This window comes from Candoia aspera, chromosome 1 (genome assembly GCF_035149785.1).
Source record: "Candoia aspera isolate rCanAsp1 chromosome 1, rCanAsp1.hap2, whole genome shotgun sequence".
In the NCBI taxonomy this organism is placed as follows: Eukaryota; Metazoa; Chordata; class Lepidosauria; order Squamata; family Boidae; genus Candoia; species Candoia aspera.
Genome location: NC_086153.1, coordinates 45510302 through 45530669, shown reverse-complemented (window position 1 = coordinate 45530669; position 20368 = coordinate 45510302). Strand labels below are relative to the sequence as shown.

The 20368-nt window shown below is 36.6% G+C and overlaps 1 protein-coding gene across 2 annotated transcripts in view; it reads left to right on the top strand.

Annotated features, from left to right (window-relative positions):
- The window catches only part of UBR2 (ubiquitin protein ligase E3 component n-recognin 2), a 65197-nt gene that overhangs the window by 24022 nt on the left and 20807 nt on the right, over positions 1-20368 (top strand). For both annotated transcript variants that reach the window (XM_063303004.1, XM_063303009.1), the window contains exons 12-29: positions 1374-1537; positions 1625-1724; positions 2205-2333; positions 4012-4195; positions 6490-6551; positions 6793-6903; positions 9263-9328; positions 9975-10097; positions 10238-10301; positions 10816-10940; positions 11507-11559; positions 12743-12845; positions 14246-14294; positions 16267-16421; positions 16520-16622; positions 17555-17664; positions 17763-17843; positions 19986-20167. In XM_063303004.1, the coding sequence (XP_063159074.1) occupies positions 1374-1537; positions 1625-1724; positions 2205-2333; positions 4012-4195; positions 6490-6551; positions 6793-6903; positions 9263-9328; positions 9975-10097; positions 10238-10301; positions 10816-10940; positions 11507-11559; positions 12743-12845; positions 14246-14294; positions 16267-16421; positions 16520-16622; positions 17555-17664; positions 17763-17843; positions 19986-20167 (1964 nt within the window). The remainder of the gene's footprint in view (positions 1-1373; positions 1538-1624; positions 1725-2204; positions 2334-4011; positions 4196-6489; positions 6552-6792; positions 6904-9262; positions 9329-9974; positions 10098-10237; positions 10302-10815; positions 10941-11506; positions 11560-12742; positions 12846-14245; positions 14295-16266; positions 16422-16519; positions 16623-17554; positions 17665-17762; positions 17844-19985; positions 20168-20368) is intronic.

Sequence of the window (20368 nt, the reverse complement as noted above, 5' to 3'; positions counted from 1 at the left end):
GCCACACCATACAATATTTCAAGTTTATTTTTATACATTTTCCTGTCCCGTTGCTCTTCTTTATCCGTTTCCCCATTGGCTGGGTACTCTCAGACTTACAATCTTCCGGCCGCCTTTGTTTTAAACCATTATCATATTAGGTGATGTGTTTAGCAGTTCCCCTGATAAGTTTAGCCATTACCAGATGATGAGTTTAGCCATTGCCATGATAAGTGATGAGTTTAGCCCTTATCATTTGATGAGTTTTCCCCACTATCTCCTCCTGACTTTGTGTTGGTTTAAGTATTTAACATGGCGTTGCTTTTGCTCACTAGCTTGAACTTATTTACACATTAAAATCTTTACCTCTCACATAACAAACTGAAGAAGTGTGAGAAAACCCATACAGATAAACTCCCAAGAGTCAAGGCGGGTCTGTTCTGTGTCTCTTTGAATGACAGCTCAAATTCTCGCTACTACACACGCATTTTCCCCCTGGATTGGGGGCCCCTCCTGCTCACCATCAGTGCTCATGACACACATAAACCAAAGCTCTTTAGGGTCCTCAGTCATTTTTAACAATATAAAGGGGTCATGAGACCAAAATGTTTGAGAACTCTTGTGCTATACAAAGCCAAGAACAGCCTTTGATTGAAGGGAAGTTGCATACCCCTGGCTTAGATTATGGGACACAAATATTCATTTGAAGTTACGTACAAGTACATTCTGCTTGCTGCTCTGCTGTTTACTCCACTAATACAAAAGCTTTTCAACAGTGAAACCATTTATCTAGGGAGATGGATATATTGAAGCAGAGGCTAAACAGCATCTGACTGGGATACTTTGATTTTTGTACCTGTACTGGCTAGGGGGTGGAACTCAGTGGCAGAAACCTCCCATGCAACTTGATGATTCTATTCATCTTTTGGAGAAATAAGGGTGGATGCGCTAAGAAAAATGTAGGGGTCCTCTTAATTTATAAAAATGTGTGCTGTTGAGATAATTTCAGTGCCTCATAGCTTCAGCAGCTTTGTATGTTGTTCATGTTCTAAGCAATTAAAAAATGAATGTGATCACTATTCATGAAATCAGACTACTTAACAGCAGATGTTCATTCTTAATGGATGATACCAACTATGACACAAAGCTTCAGAATAATGGTGTCTTTATTTAAAAGTAAAATTCCTAAAGAGAGCCATCGGCTTCTAACAATTTATCCAGTCCTTCCTTTAAATACCATGGAACTTGATGATTCTGCTGGTCTCCCATTCAGGAACTATCTGCCATTTGGTGCTGAAAAAGAACTGCATCTGGCCTACAAATAATTGGAAGCTGTTGCTTGAATTCCTGCAGATTCTGATTAAAACACCCTTTAAAATATGCTTTTGCTATAGGCAAGAATGTTAATTGTAGAAGAGAACCTCCTGACTACTATAATCTCAACATTTATGGACCACTTACGACATAGAGATATACAGGGGAGATTTCAGTTTGAGCGGTATACTGCACTACAGGCATTCAAATTCCGACGAGTCCAAAGCCTGATTCTGGATTTAAAGTAAGTGTTTTTAAAAATAACACGAATATCATATTTTTATGTAAATACACAAAAATCAGCCTGCAAATTTATTTCTGCTGTACCTAGGTATGTATTGATAAGCAAGCCAGTTGACTGGTCAGATCAACTGAGGCAAAAATTTCTAGATGGCTTTGATGTCTTCTTGGAGTTGCTGAGGTGCATGCAGGTAGGTAGTTTTTCAAAAACAGTACCATATTAATTGTAGGAACACAAATGAGGCAGTGAAATTTTTTTTCATATTAACTGTTACATTTCCAATACCTTTTATATTAGGTTTCTCTGTTCTTGGGGATAGAACCAGTTTTACTGGATGGTTACTGTTGCCCCAATTTCAGTACAGCTAATTTTTCTATAGTCCTCTTTATAAATCAAGGATTTTCCTGTGAAGAATTGTTGATCCTCAGGAAGTCAGATACTATAGCTGATGAGGTGGTGAGCCAGAACTATGATCAATATGATTTGCAGTATTGCATGTTTGTCTAGTTCTCTCTCTCTCTCTCCTCCATCCCACATGAAATTAGGATGAGCAAACTACAGGCAGCAGTTTTCCATCTTCAATATAGGCAATCACTAGGCAAAGACTTGCTGGGTCTTGGCATTAATTCTTCTCTGTTGTTTTCATCTTTGTTTTCATCTGTGTCTGAAGGGTATGGATCCAATAACTCGTCAAATAGGACAGCATATTGAAATGGAACCAGAGTGGGAAGCTGCGTTCACACTGCAGATGAAGTTAACACATGTCATCTCAATGATGCAAGACTGGTGTGCTTTGGATGTAAGTTGTTAACATATTTTCAGACATATTTGAATTAGGGGAATAGATGAATCCACAAGATTCTTTTATATGATTTGTATCAATAAGATTGAATTGTTTAAAATGGAAGCTCAAATGCCCATGTTTTTCAAGCAAGAAACATTGGAATGAAATAAATTAAAACACAGCCTTCAAGGTCTGGGCTAGACTGTAGTTCAGAGGAATAAAAAGTAAAGAGGGTGCTCATTAATATGAGATTAATTATTTGGTGAAAAAACTTGTGAGTTATACCATTTGCATCTGCAGTTTTGTACTCCCTCTCTTATTTTCTTTGGAGGATTTGGAGATTCTTTAAAACAGGAAGAGATGTAAAATAAAGAGGAAATTCTCCCTATTTTGCTGATTGAAAATTTAGGCAGTTCAAAAAAATCTGTCATTAGCACAGAGGCACAAATGTATCCACTGAATCAGAGATGGGCAGAATGCACTAGACTAAATCCATACTGCTGTAGCTGATTCTGTGGGTGACAAATAATAATATATTTAGAAATATATGTGTGGCTAAGATGGATCTTAATATTTGAGCAGACTGATACAATGGGAGGCACTTTGGAAAGTACTCTAATCTCAAGTTTTGCCTACCTCTTAGAATGGTATCCTGGGATGGGATTATGGCTGGACATATTTTTTAAAGAAACAAGAATAGCTTCCATAGCTTTAGGCTTGGCCAGAGATCACTGCATGTGAGAAAAAGAGCTGAAATTCATAATCACTAGATTTTTTAGAAAGATACACTCCATATGATTCCCTCTACTTTCAGTCTTCTTGCAAGTACCACTGTTTATGTAGCCATGTATGGTGATAGCACACATGAAGAACTGCAAGGTTTGCAAATGTATAAGAAAAGGTAAAGTACAATCCAGAAAATGATCAAATGAGGACTCACCTACAAAATGAAGTCTATTGAGTCCTGCAAGGCAGACCAGATCAAGAAATAGATGCCGCATAGTCCTACACTACTTCTATTAGAATGGCTATTGTAACAGAATATTTTATCTTCAATTAGTTCCTGTTTTAGATGTTTTCATAAATCTCTTTCTTCGTATGAACTTAAGTCATGTTTATCTGTTTGTTGCCTTGGAAATGGATCTTCCCTTTCTCTATCAAGCCCATCCTCTGTACTATCTGCAAGTCTGCTCTAGAGTGGAATGATGAAGTATCCTAGAGGAAGGCACTAAGAATACTACAATCTTCGTGCAATGCTATTAATCCATTTAGGTTTTATCACTGTAAGTGCACAAAGTAGGCCCCTGTAGCTGAAATACATGCAGTTCCCATTGGAAAGCAAGCCCTAGAGGCTAGAATGGAAACTTTTCCTCACTAGAACTTTTTTCTTTTATTTGGAGATAAATAAAATCAGAATTTAAAGTGTCTTTCTTATGTGCCTCCTACATTCCTGCTTCTGCCATTAGAGTTTTCTTTGTAAGATGGAATTATATACCTCCCGCTGCCTACTGTGATATAGCACCAACAGTTCTTGAAACAGCATTGGTAAATACATTCTAATCAAATAGGTTAGATAGATGTTACCTTGGTGCAAATTTTCACTTGTTCATCTTTATTACAAATACATGATAATTTTGTTATAATGTTTAAGAGCTATATTTTCTGTAAATGTAATTACATTTAATCTTTATAGGAAAAAGTGCTCATTGAAGCATATAAGAAATGCCTGACTACTTTGATGCAATGCCACTGTGGTTTTACTGATGGAGAACAGCCTATTGAACTCAGCATGTGTGGACATTCAGTTGAAACTATTCGATACTGTGTTTCTCAAGAAAAAGTTAGCATTCATCTTCCTGTTTCCCGCTTATTTGCAGGTAAGGCCTAAATTGCATGGTTGATTTGGTGCTTAATTTTTAATGCAGTTTATGCAACTAGGAAGATTCAAAGAGGTTTTCCTAGCTATAACACAAATTTTGTCTTTTGATTGCTATCTTTGTGGATGAGAAATGAAGTGAATTCTCTTTACAACAAAGGCATGAGCTAGTAGGATATATGAAAGTGTTTCTCTAATATCATTAGACTCAAATTCAACCATTCTTACTATAATAGCAGTTTATCACTGTGTATAACTTATAGATATAACAGCTATATTTTAGGTATATAAACCTTATATACTGTAAGGAGTGGTATCCAACAGTGGTATCTGTTGGTTCAGGGGGTACAAAAGGTTTTGGGTAGCAGGTAAAACTCATACTTTAAAAGTGGGCAGGTGCAGGGTCCTTTTGTGAGGGGTATTTGAGCTGCAATGGATTCATTAAGCAATTATTATACCATATATTTTGCCCCCTAAAATGCAAAAAAAAAAATTCCCAAATTTTTGACCCCATCTGCTTTGTGGGAAATCTGAGAGCCACAACAAGAATGCCAAATGGTTTTGCATGGTTCCCAGGCTATAGTTTTTGTATCCTTGGTGTGCTGCTTACCCAGAAAGTAGGTTGCTTGTCATGAACTAGTAGGCATATGTCAATCTGTTAGCTTTGTGTTCACAGGCAAGCCATAAACATGTCGCTTCTCAAGACATGCCAGGCACCATAAATGGATATTGTAATTGTCTATGATTATAAAGGTTGAAGATCTCACAAGCTGAGTATAAAAACATCATTATAAATCCAGTAATGGGGTGTAAATTTTCATCTACAGATAAGTAATTTAAGTCAGTGTAATAACCAGGTTGTGTTCTGTCCAGTCTGGCTGTAATACCTAAAGTAAGAATGTAGCACCTATTTGCCACTCTTTAAACAGACACAACTTTCTTAGGATCCACATATATACAGTACCAGCTTTGAAAATAACTTATTCTAACAATGTTATTACTCTTGCCGATTACCTTTTGGGACCTGCATTGGGGGAATGCACCTCTCTTGGTTCTTTTAAACTTGTCATCAGCCTTAGTTACAATTGATTATAGTATCCTTCTGAGTAGCTTAAGAGGATTGTGTCACTATATTTCAGTATTTCAGCACTTCACTAAGTAGGCAGTTTTAATTTGTGATTGTGGGAGAGGAGAGGTTGATCCAGCATTTGCTTATATGTGGGATGCTGAAGGATTCATCCCTCTCTCCCATGCTCTTCAACAGCTACATGAAAACCCTGAAAGAGGTCATCTGCTGGTTAAGGGTGAGCTTTTTATTAGTGTGCTAATAATATCCAGGTATACATCTCCAGCCCACTCCGGTGATGCTGTAGAAGTCTTGATCCAGTGTCTGGAGGCTGTGAGGGACTGGATGGCAAAGAACAAGTTGAAATTGAACCCCTCCAAGTCAAAGTTGCTGATTGTCCAGAAATGAACTGGCTTTATTCCAGCTCTGGTTGTGACTCTGGACAGAATAACACTCTTTGAAGAAGCACATCTGCGATTTGGGGGTTGTCCTAGTCTCATAGTTACTGCTTGATCAGCAGGTGGAGGCTGTGGCTAGGAGAACCTTTGCGTAGCCTTGGCTGGTGCACCAGTTACAAACTTTTCTGGATTTGGAAGCCTGGTGACACTAACTCACACTATAATCATCTCTATGCACTCTAAAAGTGGCTACTGTTGAAGACCTTCTTTGAATACGTATAGCAGCTTGCTTGCTCATAAGTGAGAGTCATTACAGTTATGTGACATTGATTCTTTGAATGCTACGCTGCCCACCAGTAGGCTTCCAAGCGCAGTTCAAAATGATGGTTTTAATTTATAAAACCTTTCCTGGCTCAGTACTAGGTATCTCCAGAACAGTATTCTTCAGCTACAACCATCAATTTGTCCCAAGCAGAGTTGTTGCAGATCCCAGTTTATGTTAAGTGCATAGGGGAGAATGTTTTTCTGTAATGGTTTCAACCCTGTGGAATAGCCTACACAAGAAGATACTAATGGCACCTTCTCTCATGGTATTTAGGAATGTGGTGGAGACAGAGACGTTTCACTGATATTTAACCTATAATCTGTAATTTAGCCATAATTAATTAACAGATGCTGAAATGGGCAGCTAGTTTATGTTTTTACATTCCATATTAGTTTTATTATTTTATTGATCAAATTACAAACCACCAGGAGTGTTTCTGGGACTCTGGTAACATATTAAATGTAATGTAATGTAATGGGTTGAATGCATATTTGTTTTTAATATAGGTCTGCATGCACTTTTGAGCAAAACTGAAGCAGCATACAAGTTTCCAGAACAGCTACCAATGGTGAGTAGCATTATGTTAATAATAATTGGGTATTTTAGCATTTTTTTAAAAAAAATCAGCTGAACTCTTAGTTGGGGAGATCCACAGGTGACAGTGGCTAGGGTCCAGTGATTCATTTAGATATCAATAGGTAGCCATAACTTCCTATTTTTTAAGTCATGGAAATGAATTTTTGAATGAACTTTAAGAACATATAACGCATACATTAAGTGAGTTTCTGTGTTGTCTTCAACTAATACAGAGTGAACTTAGTCCACCTATGTTAATAGAACATCCCCTACGATGTCTAGTTCTGTGTGCCCAAGTTCATGCTGGAATGTGGCGGAGAAATGGATTTTCACTTGTTAATCAAGTAAGTCCTCAATGGAAAAATTTATTCAGTCCTTTCCTTTTACCTGAGAATCATAGAGCAGTTTGATTTCCTGGTAACTAAAGAATAAAGTGCTCTACATAAGTGATTCATTTTAAAGCTGTGATCTGATTATTTTATGTTTTCCTAAATATGTTTATCAAGTATAGTTTTCTTTTAACTTAAAAAGCTTGTTGTAATATACACACATATACACAAGACATTGAATAAATATATGAAGTTTTAACCTCTTTTGGAAGCTGTGGTACATTGTCTTTTATGTAATAGAATAAATACATTTTTAAGGATTTGGGTGAGTGATAATGCACCGGTGGTAGTATCCTAAAACCATAATTCTTTTTATAAATGATTTTGCAGTGCAGCAAGCTGTAGCTTTTTATTAGCCAGTTGTTAATCTAATGGTCTATATTGTCTGAAATTCAAAAATATATTGTATAGTCTCACTATTACAAAAAAAAAAAATCTCTTAAATCTTATAGACCAGGTCTGTCATCTGTCCATCCTTTCTTCCTTCCATTTATATACTGTCTAATCAGCTATAGACTTGCAGCAGTTTACTTAGCAATCAACAATATAACATTCACAATATATAATCAGTTCAAAATGTCCATGCTAAAAATATAGAATAAAAGCATAGAAACAGATGGCGCAAATTTAATCTAAACAATATTAAATACAGATGATGGTGGTGGTGCTACAAAATACTAACCACTAAATGCTCTCTTGAGTAACTTCTGAAACATAATAGATGAGGCAAACCTTAATTTTAATTCTAAGGGACGGTATTCCACAGAGGTAGGGCTGCAACAGAAAAACAGTACCCCCAGGCCTTAGTTCCTCTCACTTCATGGAAGTGGGGCAATAACTAAGCTTATCCAAAGGTAAATGTACTGGACTGATTTAGGTAGGAGGAGGTGGTTCTGTAGGTACCTAGGCATCAAGTCATACAGGGCATTGTAGGTCAAAACTAAATTGCACCTGGAAATTTATTGGAAAGGAATGTACGGCCTGAAGCTCAGGCATAATGTACCCATAATAAGCAAGCCACTGCATTATGTAGCATTTGCAGTTTCCAAGTGGTTTTCAAAGGCAGACCCACTTAGAGTGCTTTGTAATCATATAGTGATGAGAGCATGAGTTATCACTGTGAAATCCTCACAGTCCATGTAGGGCCCCAACTGGCACACTGGCCAAAGCTGGGAAATAGCCCTCCTGCCCATGGCTTCCATCTTCCAATCCAGTAATAGCCATGAATCCAAGAGACTTCCAAATCATAGATCTGTTCCCTCAGATCTTTTGAGAGACAGTACTGGAGTTGACCAGTGTCCTCAGTGAACAGACAGTAACTCTCTCTTGCTTGGGTTCAATTTCAACCTGTTTCATTGTGTCCCAATAGCCTCCAGACATAGGGTCAAGACTTTAATAGCTTCACTAGTATGGCCAGGTGTGGCAGTGTACAACTGAGTATCATGAGCATATTGATGGTACCACAACTCAAACCAATGGACTAACCTCTCCCAGTCGCATCATGTAGATTGAAATTACAGGGGGGAAAGGATCAAGCCCAGAGGCGCCTCACCAAGCCAGTCTCACCTCCCCCATCATCACTGAGTGGAACTGCCCACAAGGAAGGAACAGAACTACTGTAGAACAATTGTTATTCCCAATCTCCAAGAGTGGTCCAGGAAAATACCATGATTGATGGTATTGAAAGTTGCTGACAGATCTAAGAGGATCAGGAGGGTGGGGAGTCTAGGTCCTGTTAAAAGTCATTCACCAGTGCCATTTCTGTCCTATGCCAAGCCCTAAATTATGACTGAAAGAGGTTTAGACAATCCACTTCCTCTGTAGCTGAATTCCCATGATCCTCTCAGTAAATTTTTAGTGAAGGTTGGAGACAGAAAGATAGTTGCAAAAAATGGCTGGATCCAGGGAGAGGAGCAGTTGTACCACACCTTCTTTCAGGGCTGCAGGCATCATCCTATCACACAGAGAAACACTGACAGTCTCCTGGACCCAGCTAAACATGCCTTCACCTGCTTCCCAAAGGAGTCAGGAGGTTCAAGAGTGCAGAACGCAGGTGGTGGGAGTCATGTAAGAAAGCACCCTTTCTACTTTATCAGAATCTGCAGGTCAAAAAGATTCCCAGGTTATATAGCCATTACCTTGGATAGGCCAAGGATTACCTCAAACATTTTGTCTGATCTTGTTCATGAGGACTCAGGATTTTGGTGAATCTGTGCAATTTTGTCAGCAAAATGCTGTGCAAAGTGGTTGTAGCAGCCCCACTTAAGAATCTGAATTGAAACATATATCAAACTGTGAAAACTTTCTTTTTCAGATATACTACTATCATAATGTAAAATGCAGAAGAGAAATGTTTGACAAAGACATAGTAATGCTCCAGGTAATAATGCTGTTTGGATAGGCCTTAGCTGTACCTTGATATGTCACTAATATGACTGCCTTCTTTAAAGAGTTTTTAAAATTATTTCCTTAAATTTTTTTCTTATCAATTGAGTTCTTTGGGGAAAAAAAATACCGTTGAGGTATCTGATGCTTCCCAGTACTCTGATGGTCTGTGCTTATGGGCATATTTTTCTTGTCTAGTTCAGTGGCAAACTAAGGGTCCTAGAAGGGAAGTCCATATGTTTTCTGTGATTTGGCCTGTGCATAAACTTACATCAAAAAGAAATATTCATAATAGTCCTTTATACTGTCAGTTTTTTCAATGTACCTGCCTTTTTTGGGCTATGGAAAAGTTATATATTAATATATATATAGAACCAGTATTTTAAAAAAATGCAAAACTTTGGAAAACAAATATTCAATATGCTGTTTGCACTTGAAATGGATATTATAATTAAAAAAAATTAGGGCTATAATGGGAAGACCCATGCTGCTTCATATGCAACTGTTTTGTGAACTTTTTGTATTTGCAAAGGAAGACAAATTTTATATGGGAGTATGGCCAGCAATACAGTATTGCCAAAACAAGATTATATCATTCTGTTCTCTTTCCCTAAACTTATTATTATTATTATTATTTTTAGACAGGTGCATCTATGATGGATCCAAATCACTTTTTGATGATGATGCTGTGTCGCTTTGAACTTTATCAGATATTTAGTACCCCTGATTATGGCAAAAGATTCAGTTCTGAAAATACCAATAAGGTACATTATTAGCTGTTGAAGATTTAATTTCAAAGCTTTAAGAAATGAATTACAAATAAATTACAAGATATTGTATCTTAGATTAATGTTGAAATATGCATAAATGATTCCTAATACATTTTAGTTCTTGTTTCTTTCAGGATATGGTTCAGCAAAATAATACTCTTATTGAAGAAATGTTATACCTAATTATAATTATTGTTGGTGAGTTTATGCTTTTTCATTTAATATTTTAAGGATTAGTGTTATGGATTAGTTCTAATTATAGTCAGAAATCCTCTTATTTATAGAGGTTGTTTAGGTTAATTCATTAATTTATTGTACCTGCAACTCCAAATGTTAGAGAGTGAAAGTACAAATTACTTCTCTTTCTTGTGCTCTTTGATATAATAAAATTATTTGGGGGGGTGTTTACGATCATGACACAATCCCTACGTAGCCAGCTGGGTGACTTTGGGCCAGTCACTCTCTCTCAGCCAGCTCACCTCCTAGAGGTTGTTGTGGGGAAAATAGGAGGAGAAAGGAGTATTAGGTATGTTTGCTGCCTTGAATTATTTATAAAATAATAAAGGTGGGATAAAAAAATCTAAAATAAAAAGTATGAATATTCCTTTAAATGTTGTACTAGAAAAAAGTAGTCATTTTTATGGCTTCAGTTCAGCATATGCATAAAATGGAATTGATCAGTGCTTGCTGTAATTATTGATTTGTTTTATAGGAGAGAGATTTACTCCAGGAGTTGGACAGATTAATGCTACAGATGAAATTAAAAGAGAGATTATTCACCAGCTGAGCATCAGACCCATGGCTCATAGTGAATTAGTAAAAGCATTGCCAGAAGATGTGAGTCTTATTAGAAATATTGTCACTTGTACTTTCTAAATTGGTGGGTGACCTTTGGAGGGATTCTGAGATGTGGGAATCGGTGATGAAGATTTCTGCAGATAGCAGCAGTTAAAAGCTTTTATGGGACGCAATTTCCCAGCAGGCTTTATGGATGGTATTAAATACTTTCCCCACCATTTTATACTCCCTAGAAATTAGTATATCTGTTGAATTTTCCTACCTATCCAGAGTGCTTTATTTTGTTGCAATTTAATCACAATGACTATTATTAATATTATCGTGAACAGGAAGGTGACATATGGGAAAGGAATTTTCAGAAACATAAAGGAAGTTATTACTTCAAATTATTATGCATTAGTCTTGTTATGAGATTGTAGAACTGTACATAAATTTTTGGTGAAGTATAGTGTCTCAATCACAGTAACTGATGTTAAGACAGCACAGTCTTAAAGACTCTTAAATGTTTAACACTTCCAGGTTGATCTAGCTGATTATTACCTTAGGGAATATACTTGAAAAGTATGTGCATATATAATAACACATTTTTTCCTTTGGTTTTATAGGAAAACAAAGAGACTGGAATGGAAACTGTGATTGAAGCAGTTGCCTGTTTCAAGTAATGACTACCTTGCAATAAACCTCTTTAAATGTGTCAAGCAGTATATATTGTGACCCAGTAAATACTGTTTAGGGTTGTTTTGTACTTCATTCCTAAATCTTACTTTATAATTGTTTTAATAAAAAGTGGACAAGACATTTTGCAAATAAAAATAAGAATTGACAACTGTTAGAGATAATGTAAGAAGTAAGATTCTCTCTGTGCATGTTTTGAGGGATTTTTTTTGTTAAAAGTACTAACAAAGCAAACTTTTTTAATTGTGATGGAAAATATTACATGGAAAAAATCTTTTGAGGGAAGTAGTCATATTAGCAGCAAAAATATGTGTTGCACATTAAAGGCTAACTAATATAATGTGGCTTAAGCCTTTGGGGAATAGAATTTACTTTAGTAGAGAAATTGTGTTCCTTGTTAGTTTTTGCAAAAATGACAAACTGATAGACCGCAGCCTTGTCCCGCATCTTCCCAAATGCATCAAACATGTATATGAACAGCAATTTATAAATGTGGATTTAGCCATTTCCTTGTTTTCAAAGGGTGGTCTTGCCTCAACAGGAAGGAAGAAGTCTTTGTTTTGCCCAAGCGCAAAGAGAAAAATGCTGAGTGGAGAAGCAAGGCAAAAGGCAACAACCTTGACAGTTATTCTCAGGGCAGTGCAGCTCAGAAGAAAATGGGGTTTTCATTCCCATTTTATTCTGTAGGTTTGTTTAGGTAGCAACAAGAGCCTGATCCTTTACAACTTAGAACTTTACTATACACATGGTGTCAATTGCCTGTGTGCCATATCTCAGACTCTCACATCTGTCAGTTAAGAAGCCACACATTCATCTTACAGGGTAGTGAACTGAAAGGATATCAGCGAACCCATTGATGGCCTATATGAAGTCAAATATAAGGATTCAGGTAGAAGGAAAGGTGAACCCTGTTCCTCTCTGAAGTCCTCTGATGTCATTCAGCCATCCTTCCAGTCAGACAGAGGCTCCCAGGGTAATTTTTGCCAACATAGAGTCTGTGCTTGTAGGCAAACAAGCTTTGTGCTGTCACTACTACTGATACACAATTAAAAGTATAAGATGTCCTTCATATTGATGTTTTAGTTCTTGCTGTTTCATGGAACTACTTTAGAATGTTGTCATTTAGTTATTAAAATGTTGATTGTACATGTCCAATTATCTTTTAGGAAACCAGGATTAACAGGAAGAGGCTTATATGAGCTGAAGCCAGAATGTGCTAAAGATTTCAATTTATATTTTTACCATTTTTCAAGGGCAGAACAGTCTAAGGTAATTGTGCAAGATAAAAACATTCATAATACAATTATATATAATTATGAGGTTTTGTATTTACAAAGCATAGTTAAAATAATGAACTATATTCAGACTATCTCTTTAGCCAATACATTGCAATGTAATAAGTGCACTCTGAAATAAATGTCTGCATTGTAAATTCAGATTGACTTTATAACAGTACAGTGCATCTTTGAAAGAAATAAAAATGGTAGTTTAAGTGTGAGTAAAGAGAAACAAGGAAATGTTGCATGGGTAGTTTCATTAAGGAATTAGAGGTAGAAATTCTTTGCATGCAAACAATGGCAGACTCTGACAATAGAACAAAGCAGTTAATTGAGAAACGTGAATAGAGTTTACAAATGAAGGAAGTAAGATGTGGGCAAGAAATAGGGAATTGGTGAAGTATTCATACAGGATACAGGTAATAATGCATAGGAAAGAGGAAAGAAATAAACAAGCTATTAATGTCAGTTTGGAGGAAATATATGCCAGGTGCTTACTGTGCTGAAGAAAAATACTTGACTGCATCTTTCTTGTTCTGAAAACACAAGAGTGTTATGATTAGGAATCTCTTTAAATTTGATTTCTTGCTGCTAATGTAACTTTTGGAATTATCTTTCAGAACAGTAGTTGAAACAATTTTATATGAAAAAAGTAAAGCTGGTATAGAAAATGTAACACATAGAATGCTTAGGATTCTTAGAAATTCATCTGCCAAAGCTATATTGTTCAGTCTGAAATCTGATAATTGAGTTGGGCTGTATCACATTTCTGTTACAAATCACCATCACCATCATCATCTTGAAAGTGGTATTGGGGAAGCTGGAAGGTACAGCTGATTAGTATTAAGAGCCTAGCTAATTCTTGGCCAAAATGGCTGTACCATGGCAAGATTGTATAGGAGTTACAATTTTCTCAGGGTTGAAGACTGCATTTGATTTTACAACAGCATGCCAAAGATCAAACTCCCCAAAACAGTGGGAAAGATAATGGTAAAAATTAATTTTGACTTTGGAAACAGTTATTATGACTACTCTACAATCGTATGTTTAGCTATTTCCCCTTTCTGGCACATTAAATATTACAATTCGATAACTCTCAAAGGCCTCTAGGGGCTGCACTCAAGGCTTTGGGGATTGCATGAATCCCCAAAGAATCTCGGGGCTTCAGGTTGTTTATTTGTGGCATAAGATCTAGTTGTACCCTGATACAAATGTGAACAAAATAGAACTTTAGCCTTGACTAAAGGTGAAATTTTGAAAAATATAGTTGATTGTTTTTGCACTCAAGTAATATAGGAAATTGGAACTTGAAATAAATGTCAAGAGATAAATTAGTCATCCAGAAATTATGCTGTTGTCTTCAGCTTTTGGAATGCTTTTCATTTTTTTAAGGCAGAGGAAGCCCAAAGAAAACTAAGACGACAAAACCGGGAAGACACAGGTACCTACATTTCCAGTTTGTATTGGTGTCTCCATATTGTTGGCCCCATTTTTTTAGTATGCTGGAAAGTTTTCGAAAATCACATTGCCTTTAAGCTAAATGGACAGACATTGTGAATGAGAACAGCTATTTTCCCTTTTCCCCAATCAAAACAATACTGCTGCCCTTAAACATCTGGGTATGCCATAAATATCTACATGTTATTTACATCACTACATTTGTATATGTGACATGCTAGGCTGCTTCAAAATTCAGTAACAGATTGTTATGTTTATTATGTGAATTGTACCAGCAAAACCCACAACTGGACCCAAACTGTACACATTGTTCTTCAGAGTATACTTGCCCAACTTGGGTTTCACGAAATTGAATATAGTTACTGTCTATATAATGTATCTTCTAGCTGCTTGGCTATCCACCCATATAGTTTCAAGCATATACAAATACTGTAATAATTCAAGGAGTGTCTGTTAGGTGCCATACATTGTGAGTAGTGGTTGTGTTGATTCACAATTTGTGCCTGCCTTAAATGAATTTTTTAAAAAAATCGTATCCTATTATCTATGGTGTTCTTGATGTATCTATGGTTGTTTTTTTTTTAATCTGTTCAGTTGTTTCCGATTCTCAAAGACTGTAATGGTTGCCTAATCCCAAATACTCAGTCTCACAAGCCCGGGCTTAAAGATAACTGATTTATTAAAGGAATAGTATGCAAATACAGAGAAAGCTGAGAATGAGCAAAAGCGCGCCAAATACAAACTTAAAAGCCTTGCTTCAAACTCAGTCCCACCCCGAGCGCTCGTTAGCAACCACCCCCTCCCAGGTGCTAGCAACCATTACATCTGCCTGGGAAAGTAACCTTGGATAGAGTTGCAAACCCAAACATACATTCCAAAGTAGCAAAATAAAGAACAGAGCAATAATGGAAAATACCAGCAAAGGGGCAAGCATGTAAGACACGGAAGAACGGTTTGACATGTGAAACGTTACCATGTTAACAACACATTGAAACGGTGAACATGACAGAGACTGCCTAGACAAGTCCCTGCCATTTTCTTGGCAAGGTTTTTCAGAAGTGGTTTGCACTTGCCTGTTTCCTAGTGCTGAGAGAGAGGGACTGGCCCAAGGTCACCCAGCTGGCTTTGTGCCTAAGGCGGGACTAGAACTCACAGTCTCCTGGTTTCTAGCTTGATGCCTTAACCACTACACCAAACTGGCTCTCATCATGCTTGATATCCCTATGCAAATACAGTTTTAATTTGTATATACTAATAATGAAATATTAGAACCTAATATATAGAAGACTTTATAGAACTAAATATGGGTCAGAATGGTGTGACAATTAATTTTTCATCTCTGGATTCTAATGTTTTGATGACAGACACAATACCATTAGTTCTGTCAGACACTTTGACACAGAGTATTACCCTCCAGTGTTACTTCATCAAAAGTTACAGTTAACATAAGATGCAACCTTTGATATTAGTGCTGGGCAAGCACCCTTTGATATTAGTGCTGGGCAAGTATGACTCAACTGAGAGTAAGCATTCTCAAACTCAGTGAGTTTCTGAGTCGGAATGAATGGTTCGGTCTAATTTCAGTCAGTATGCATGAATTCTGTTCCTTTCTCAATTTCGGTGATTTTTAAAAAATATTACAAAAAATCCAAGTTGTTATTGAACACATCAAAATCATTTTTTGAGCCAAGAATTATTTTGTTATAGATGCAAATTAACTCCATGTGCCAATCTGAGAAGCAACCAAATCTGTTTTGGGGGATTTTACATTTATTGCTGAGTTATTTACACCTCTAGGGATGTATACAGGTGATATAGGTAGGATTGTGTTAACAATAAAATAATTTATTTTGTTAATTTGAAAAGCTCCACATCAGTTCTTAAATGTTCCTAATATACTGAATCACCTTGCTGTACAACTTTTACAATGTATTAACAGCTAATTTCTGTTTCAGCACTCCCACCTCCTGTATTACCACCATTCTGCCCTCTGTTTGAAAGCCTGATTAATATTCTACAGTGTGATGTCATGTTATGCCTTATGAGAACAATACTTCAGTGGGCAGTAGAGCATAATGGATATGCCTGGTCAGAGTCCATGCTACAAAGGGTGTGTGTAAACTTCAAGTTTTCATTAACTCAGGAATACAAATTATATAGAATATACAGTACTTCTGAAAAGGAAACTTTTGTCATTTTTTTCCCTAGATTCTTCACTTGATTGGAATGGCATTACAAGAAGAAAAACAACACATTGAGAATGCCAATGAAGATAATGTTGTGACATTTACATTTACTCAGAAGATTTCAAGTAGGTTGCTATTGCTATACAGATTGCAAACTCTGATATTTCTTTTACCTAAAGAATAGTAAGATGCATTATCTAGTTTCAGAATGTACTAGTTATCTTTAAAAACTTACTTTTGTTAAAATATTTGTAATAATAAGCTGAATAAAATTCTCCATTTTATCAGGAGAATAGATAGAAGTCTGCAGTATGTAGGCATGTGAAAATACATGTTTCAGTAAAGGAGGAGGCAACAAGGTGACAAGACTTGATCATACCCTGTTTCCAACTCTTTAACTCAAAGACATGTTTTCCTGAGCCTGCACTGCTATTGTATGAGTCAGGAAAAGGCATAGCTCCTTTAAGGAACAGCTGACGGGTACAGGGAAGAAATCCATATCAGATCTGAAGTGCCCTTGCCCACTTCAGAACTGCACACCTCTAAGTACAAATATATGTGCATTTTAATTCCCCTGTTGCTAATTATAAATATTTAACTATAAGTTTGTACATAACATAGTTTCTTTTTGTAAAAGTAAATATTATTTGCCTTTTCTGCCTACGGGTTGTCTTACTGTTGGCATGTAATGCATTTCATACATAGTTCGGACAGTTATAGTTAAGTAATAATATATATATGATCCAAACATGTATATTAAGTTACCTGTAGTTCATTATAGAAAATAATGGGTTTATCTCCATGTAACATTTATTCTAGTGTTTGGTCCCCCTAATTTATAAGTAATTAAATGGATGATAATTTTGTAATCAAGGAGGAAATGTGAATAGAGGAGATGAGCTTTTGTTTGTGAGAGATGACTTAACCATCCCATTCCTAGAACAAGGAACAGTAAACAGAATGAGAAGAAGCACTCATTGGATCTTTGTTCCTCTATGTTAAATTTATGCAACCAATATAGATTCAAATAGATTTCCTTTATCCTTGTTTGAAACAGGACCTGGTGAGACACCCCGCAATTCCCCAAGTATATTAGCTATGCTAGAAACTTTGCAAAATGCACCCCACCTGGAAGTGCATAAAGACATGATCAGATGGATACTAAAGGTAAATTGTACTGGACTGGAATGGACTGTAAATTTTACAGTTTTGTGGCTAACATGAAAATTTTAAGTAGCAAATAGTAACATAGTTTCTTGTTCCAGACTTTTAATACTGTTAAGAAACTCCAAGAGAGATCTTCTACAAGTCCTGTTTTGGAGACTGAGGGAAATATTATGGAAGAGGTAATATCAACACAAGGGAAAAGCTAGCAATTTGGGTAGCTTGTATGTCAAAAGACAGATTCTAAATATAATATGACAATCTTGCCAGCAAGTTTTTTTTCTGAATTATTGTACATTAATATACAGTGTGTCTAATATTTGTGTCAAGAGTTCTTTAATTAAAAATATTTTAATCACCAGTAGAGAGGAGTAGTGCTAGTCACAATAGACAAGTAATGGTGCATAATGAAAGCTTTATTATTAACTGATAATGATTGAGTGAGCTCTGTTTACCAAGGAGAATTTAATTTAATTATGTGGCCTTTCTTTTTAAAGTTTAATTGGGTATAACTTGAAGCAAAGGATTTAATAGAAACATGGCTCTACCATTCCTTGTGTCTTTATATATACATATACATATACATATACATATACATATACATATACATATATATATATATATATATATATATAAAAACACCTGTGGATTCCAAGTGTTACCAGGTTTTTTAATGACCAGGGTGAGAGTGAGCAAGCTGAATTTTAATTCCAGATAGGGTGGGCTACAGTTAGCTGGTAGAGTTGAGGATAGGTATGCAATTGTTCTGGAATAGGGTTGGCTTCCTCTGGAAGAATTAATTCACGGCCAGGGAGTGCATTTTCAAATTCCTGTGGTAGCGGCAAGGAGTACACTTGCACAATTGCATTTAGCAAGTATTCCTGAGCTGAATGTATCTGGCAATAGTAATCTATACTTTGGTAGAATTATGATTAGCTTATTGCAGGGTGCTTTAAATAAAGCAACCCTTGAAGGATCTCAGGAATTTTTATTTGGTACAAAACGTGACCACTAGATCATTAACTTGTACTAATGCTGAAAGAAATGCATTAGATGCCATTTGTTTCTTGCTCATTTTAGATACTTTAGTTTAGGTAGTCCTTGATTTTAGCTTAGGTAGTCCTTGATTAACAACCACAATTGGGACTGGAATCTCCGTCATTGAGCGAAGTGGTCGTTAAGTGAGAAGCCCACATGACTGCTTCGCTCAACGACCGCAATCCCAGCACTCCCAGTTGCGGTCATTAAGCAATCTCCTGGGTTGTTAAGTGGGTGGAGCAGAAGAGCTGCCGCCAAAGGATTTCAGCTCCCCTCCATGCACAGAGGGGAAATTCTTTGTGGGGCTGCAAGAACAGAGCTGAAATCTTCAGGATTTGAGTTCTGTTCCTGCAGCCCCACAAAGAGTTTCCCCTCCCCTCCATGCATGGAGGGGAGGGGAAACTCTTTGTGGGGCTGCAGAAACAGAGCTGAAATCTTCCTAGAGCCCCACAAAGAATTTCAGCTCCCCTCTGTCCCCTCTGCTTGCGACCTTCCCTGGCTTCCCCATTGACTTTCTGCAGAAGCGGGCAGAGAAGATTGCAAATGGTGATCACATGATCGTGGGGTGCTTGGCAAGTGGTTGTAAATGCAAACTGGTTGCCAAGTGCCTGAAATGCAGTCACATGCCTGCGGGGGGCAAGAAGTGATGTTTTATGATGGCCAGAAGTGCTTTACAGGCTGTAAGGCACCCTTTCCAAGGCTCTTGTGACTTTGAACGGTTGTTAAGTGACCAGTCGTTAAGTGAGGACTGCCTGTAGTTCATTTAAAAACCTTGTCTGTCTGAGGGTTTGATTGTCTTGTTATGAATTAGCCTGGGCATTAAGATCTGCAAAAGAAGTCTTACTAACAGTGCTTCATTGGTTGGGCATCTGGGAAAGATGTCGTAGATTGTTGTATCATTCCCATCTTGTGGAACATGCACACTTTGGCATTGTGATTGGTCTCACTTTCTTTGCTTTCAGAAAAGGTGTCACTAGATCTTTCCATCTATTGGATTGTTTAATATTACTTTTTTACATTATTTTAAATGTTGCAAAATATAATGCATCCATAAAATTCTTTACGGAGAGACAGGATATAACCTTAGTTAATAAAAAAAATTAAAGAATTTTCTTTCATGAATGATAGTGTTCTTAAACAGATGAAGAGTAGGAAACATTACTGTGTAAGAATGCTTGACTCATTTTATGTAATACCAATTTAAGGCCTGTATTAAATGTATAAATCACACATAGTCAAAGACAAATTATTAGCTATATACATTTGCTGATGTATTAACTTAATAGAGCTCACGAGATAAAGAAAAGGCTGAGAGAAAACGAAAAGCAGAGATTGCTAGATTGCGAAGGGAGAAGATCATGGCACAGATGTCTGAGATGCAGCGACATTTCATTGATGAGAACAAAGAACTCTTCCAGCAAACTTTAGATGAACTTGAAACGTCTACCTCCAGAGTGCATGATAATAGGTAAGATGAAAGTGTCAGTAAGCTCTAACAACCTAAATGTTACTTAATTTTTAAACAGGAAAACTTCATTATATCATTTTGCAGTAGCATTTCCATTAATATTCATATTGCTAATTTCTTGACCATTCAATTTATGTCTCCTTGTGTCTTTTCACAGAACCATTCCAATTCAATTATGTATGTTACAGAAAGGGGAATGCA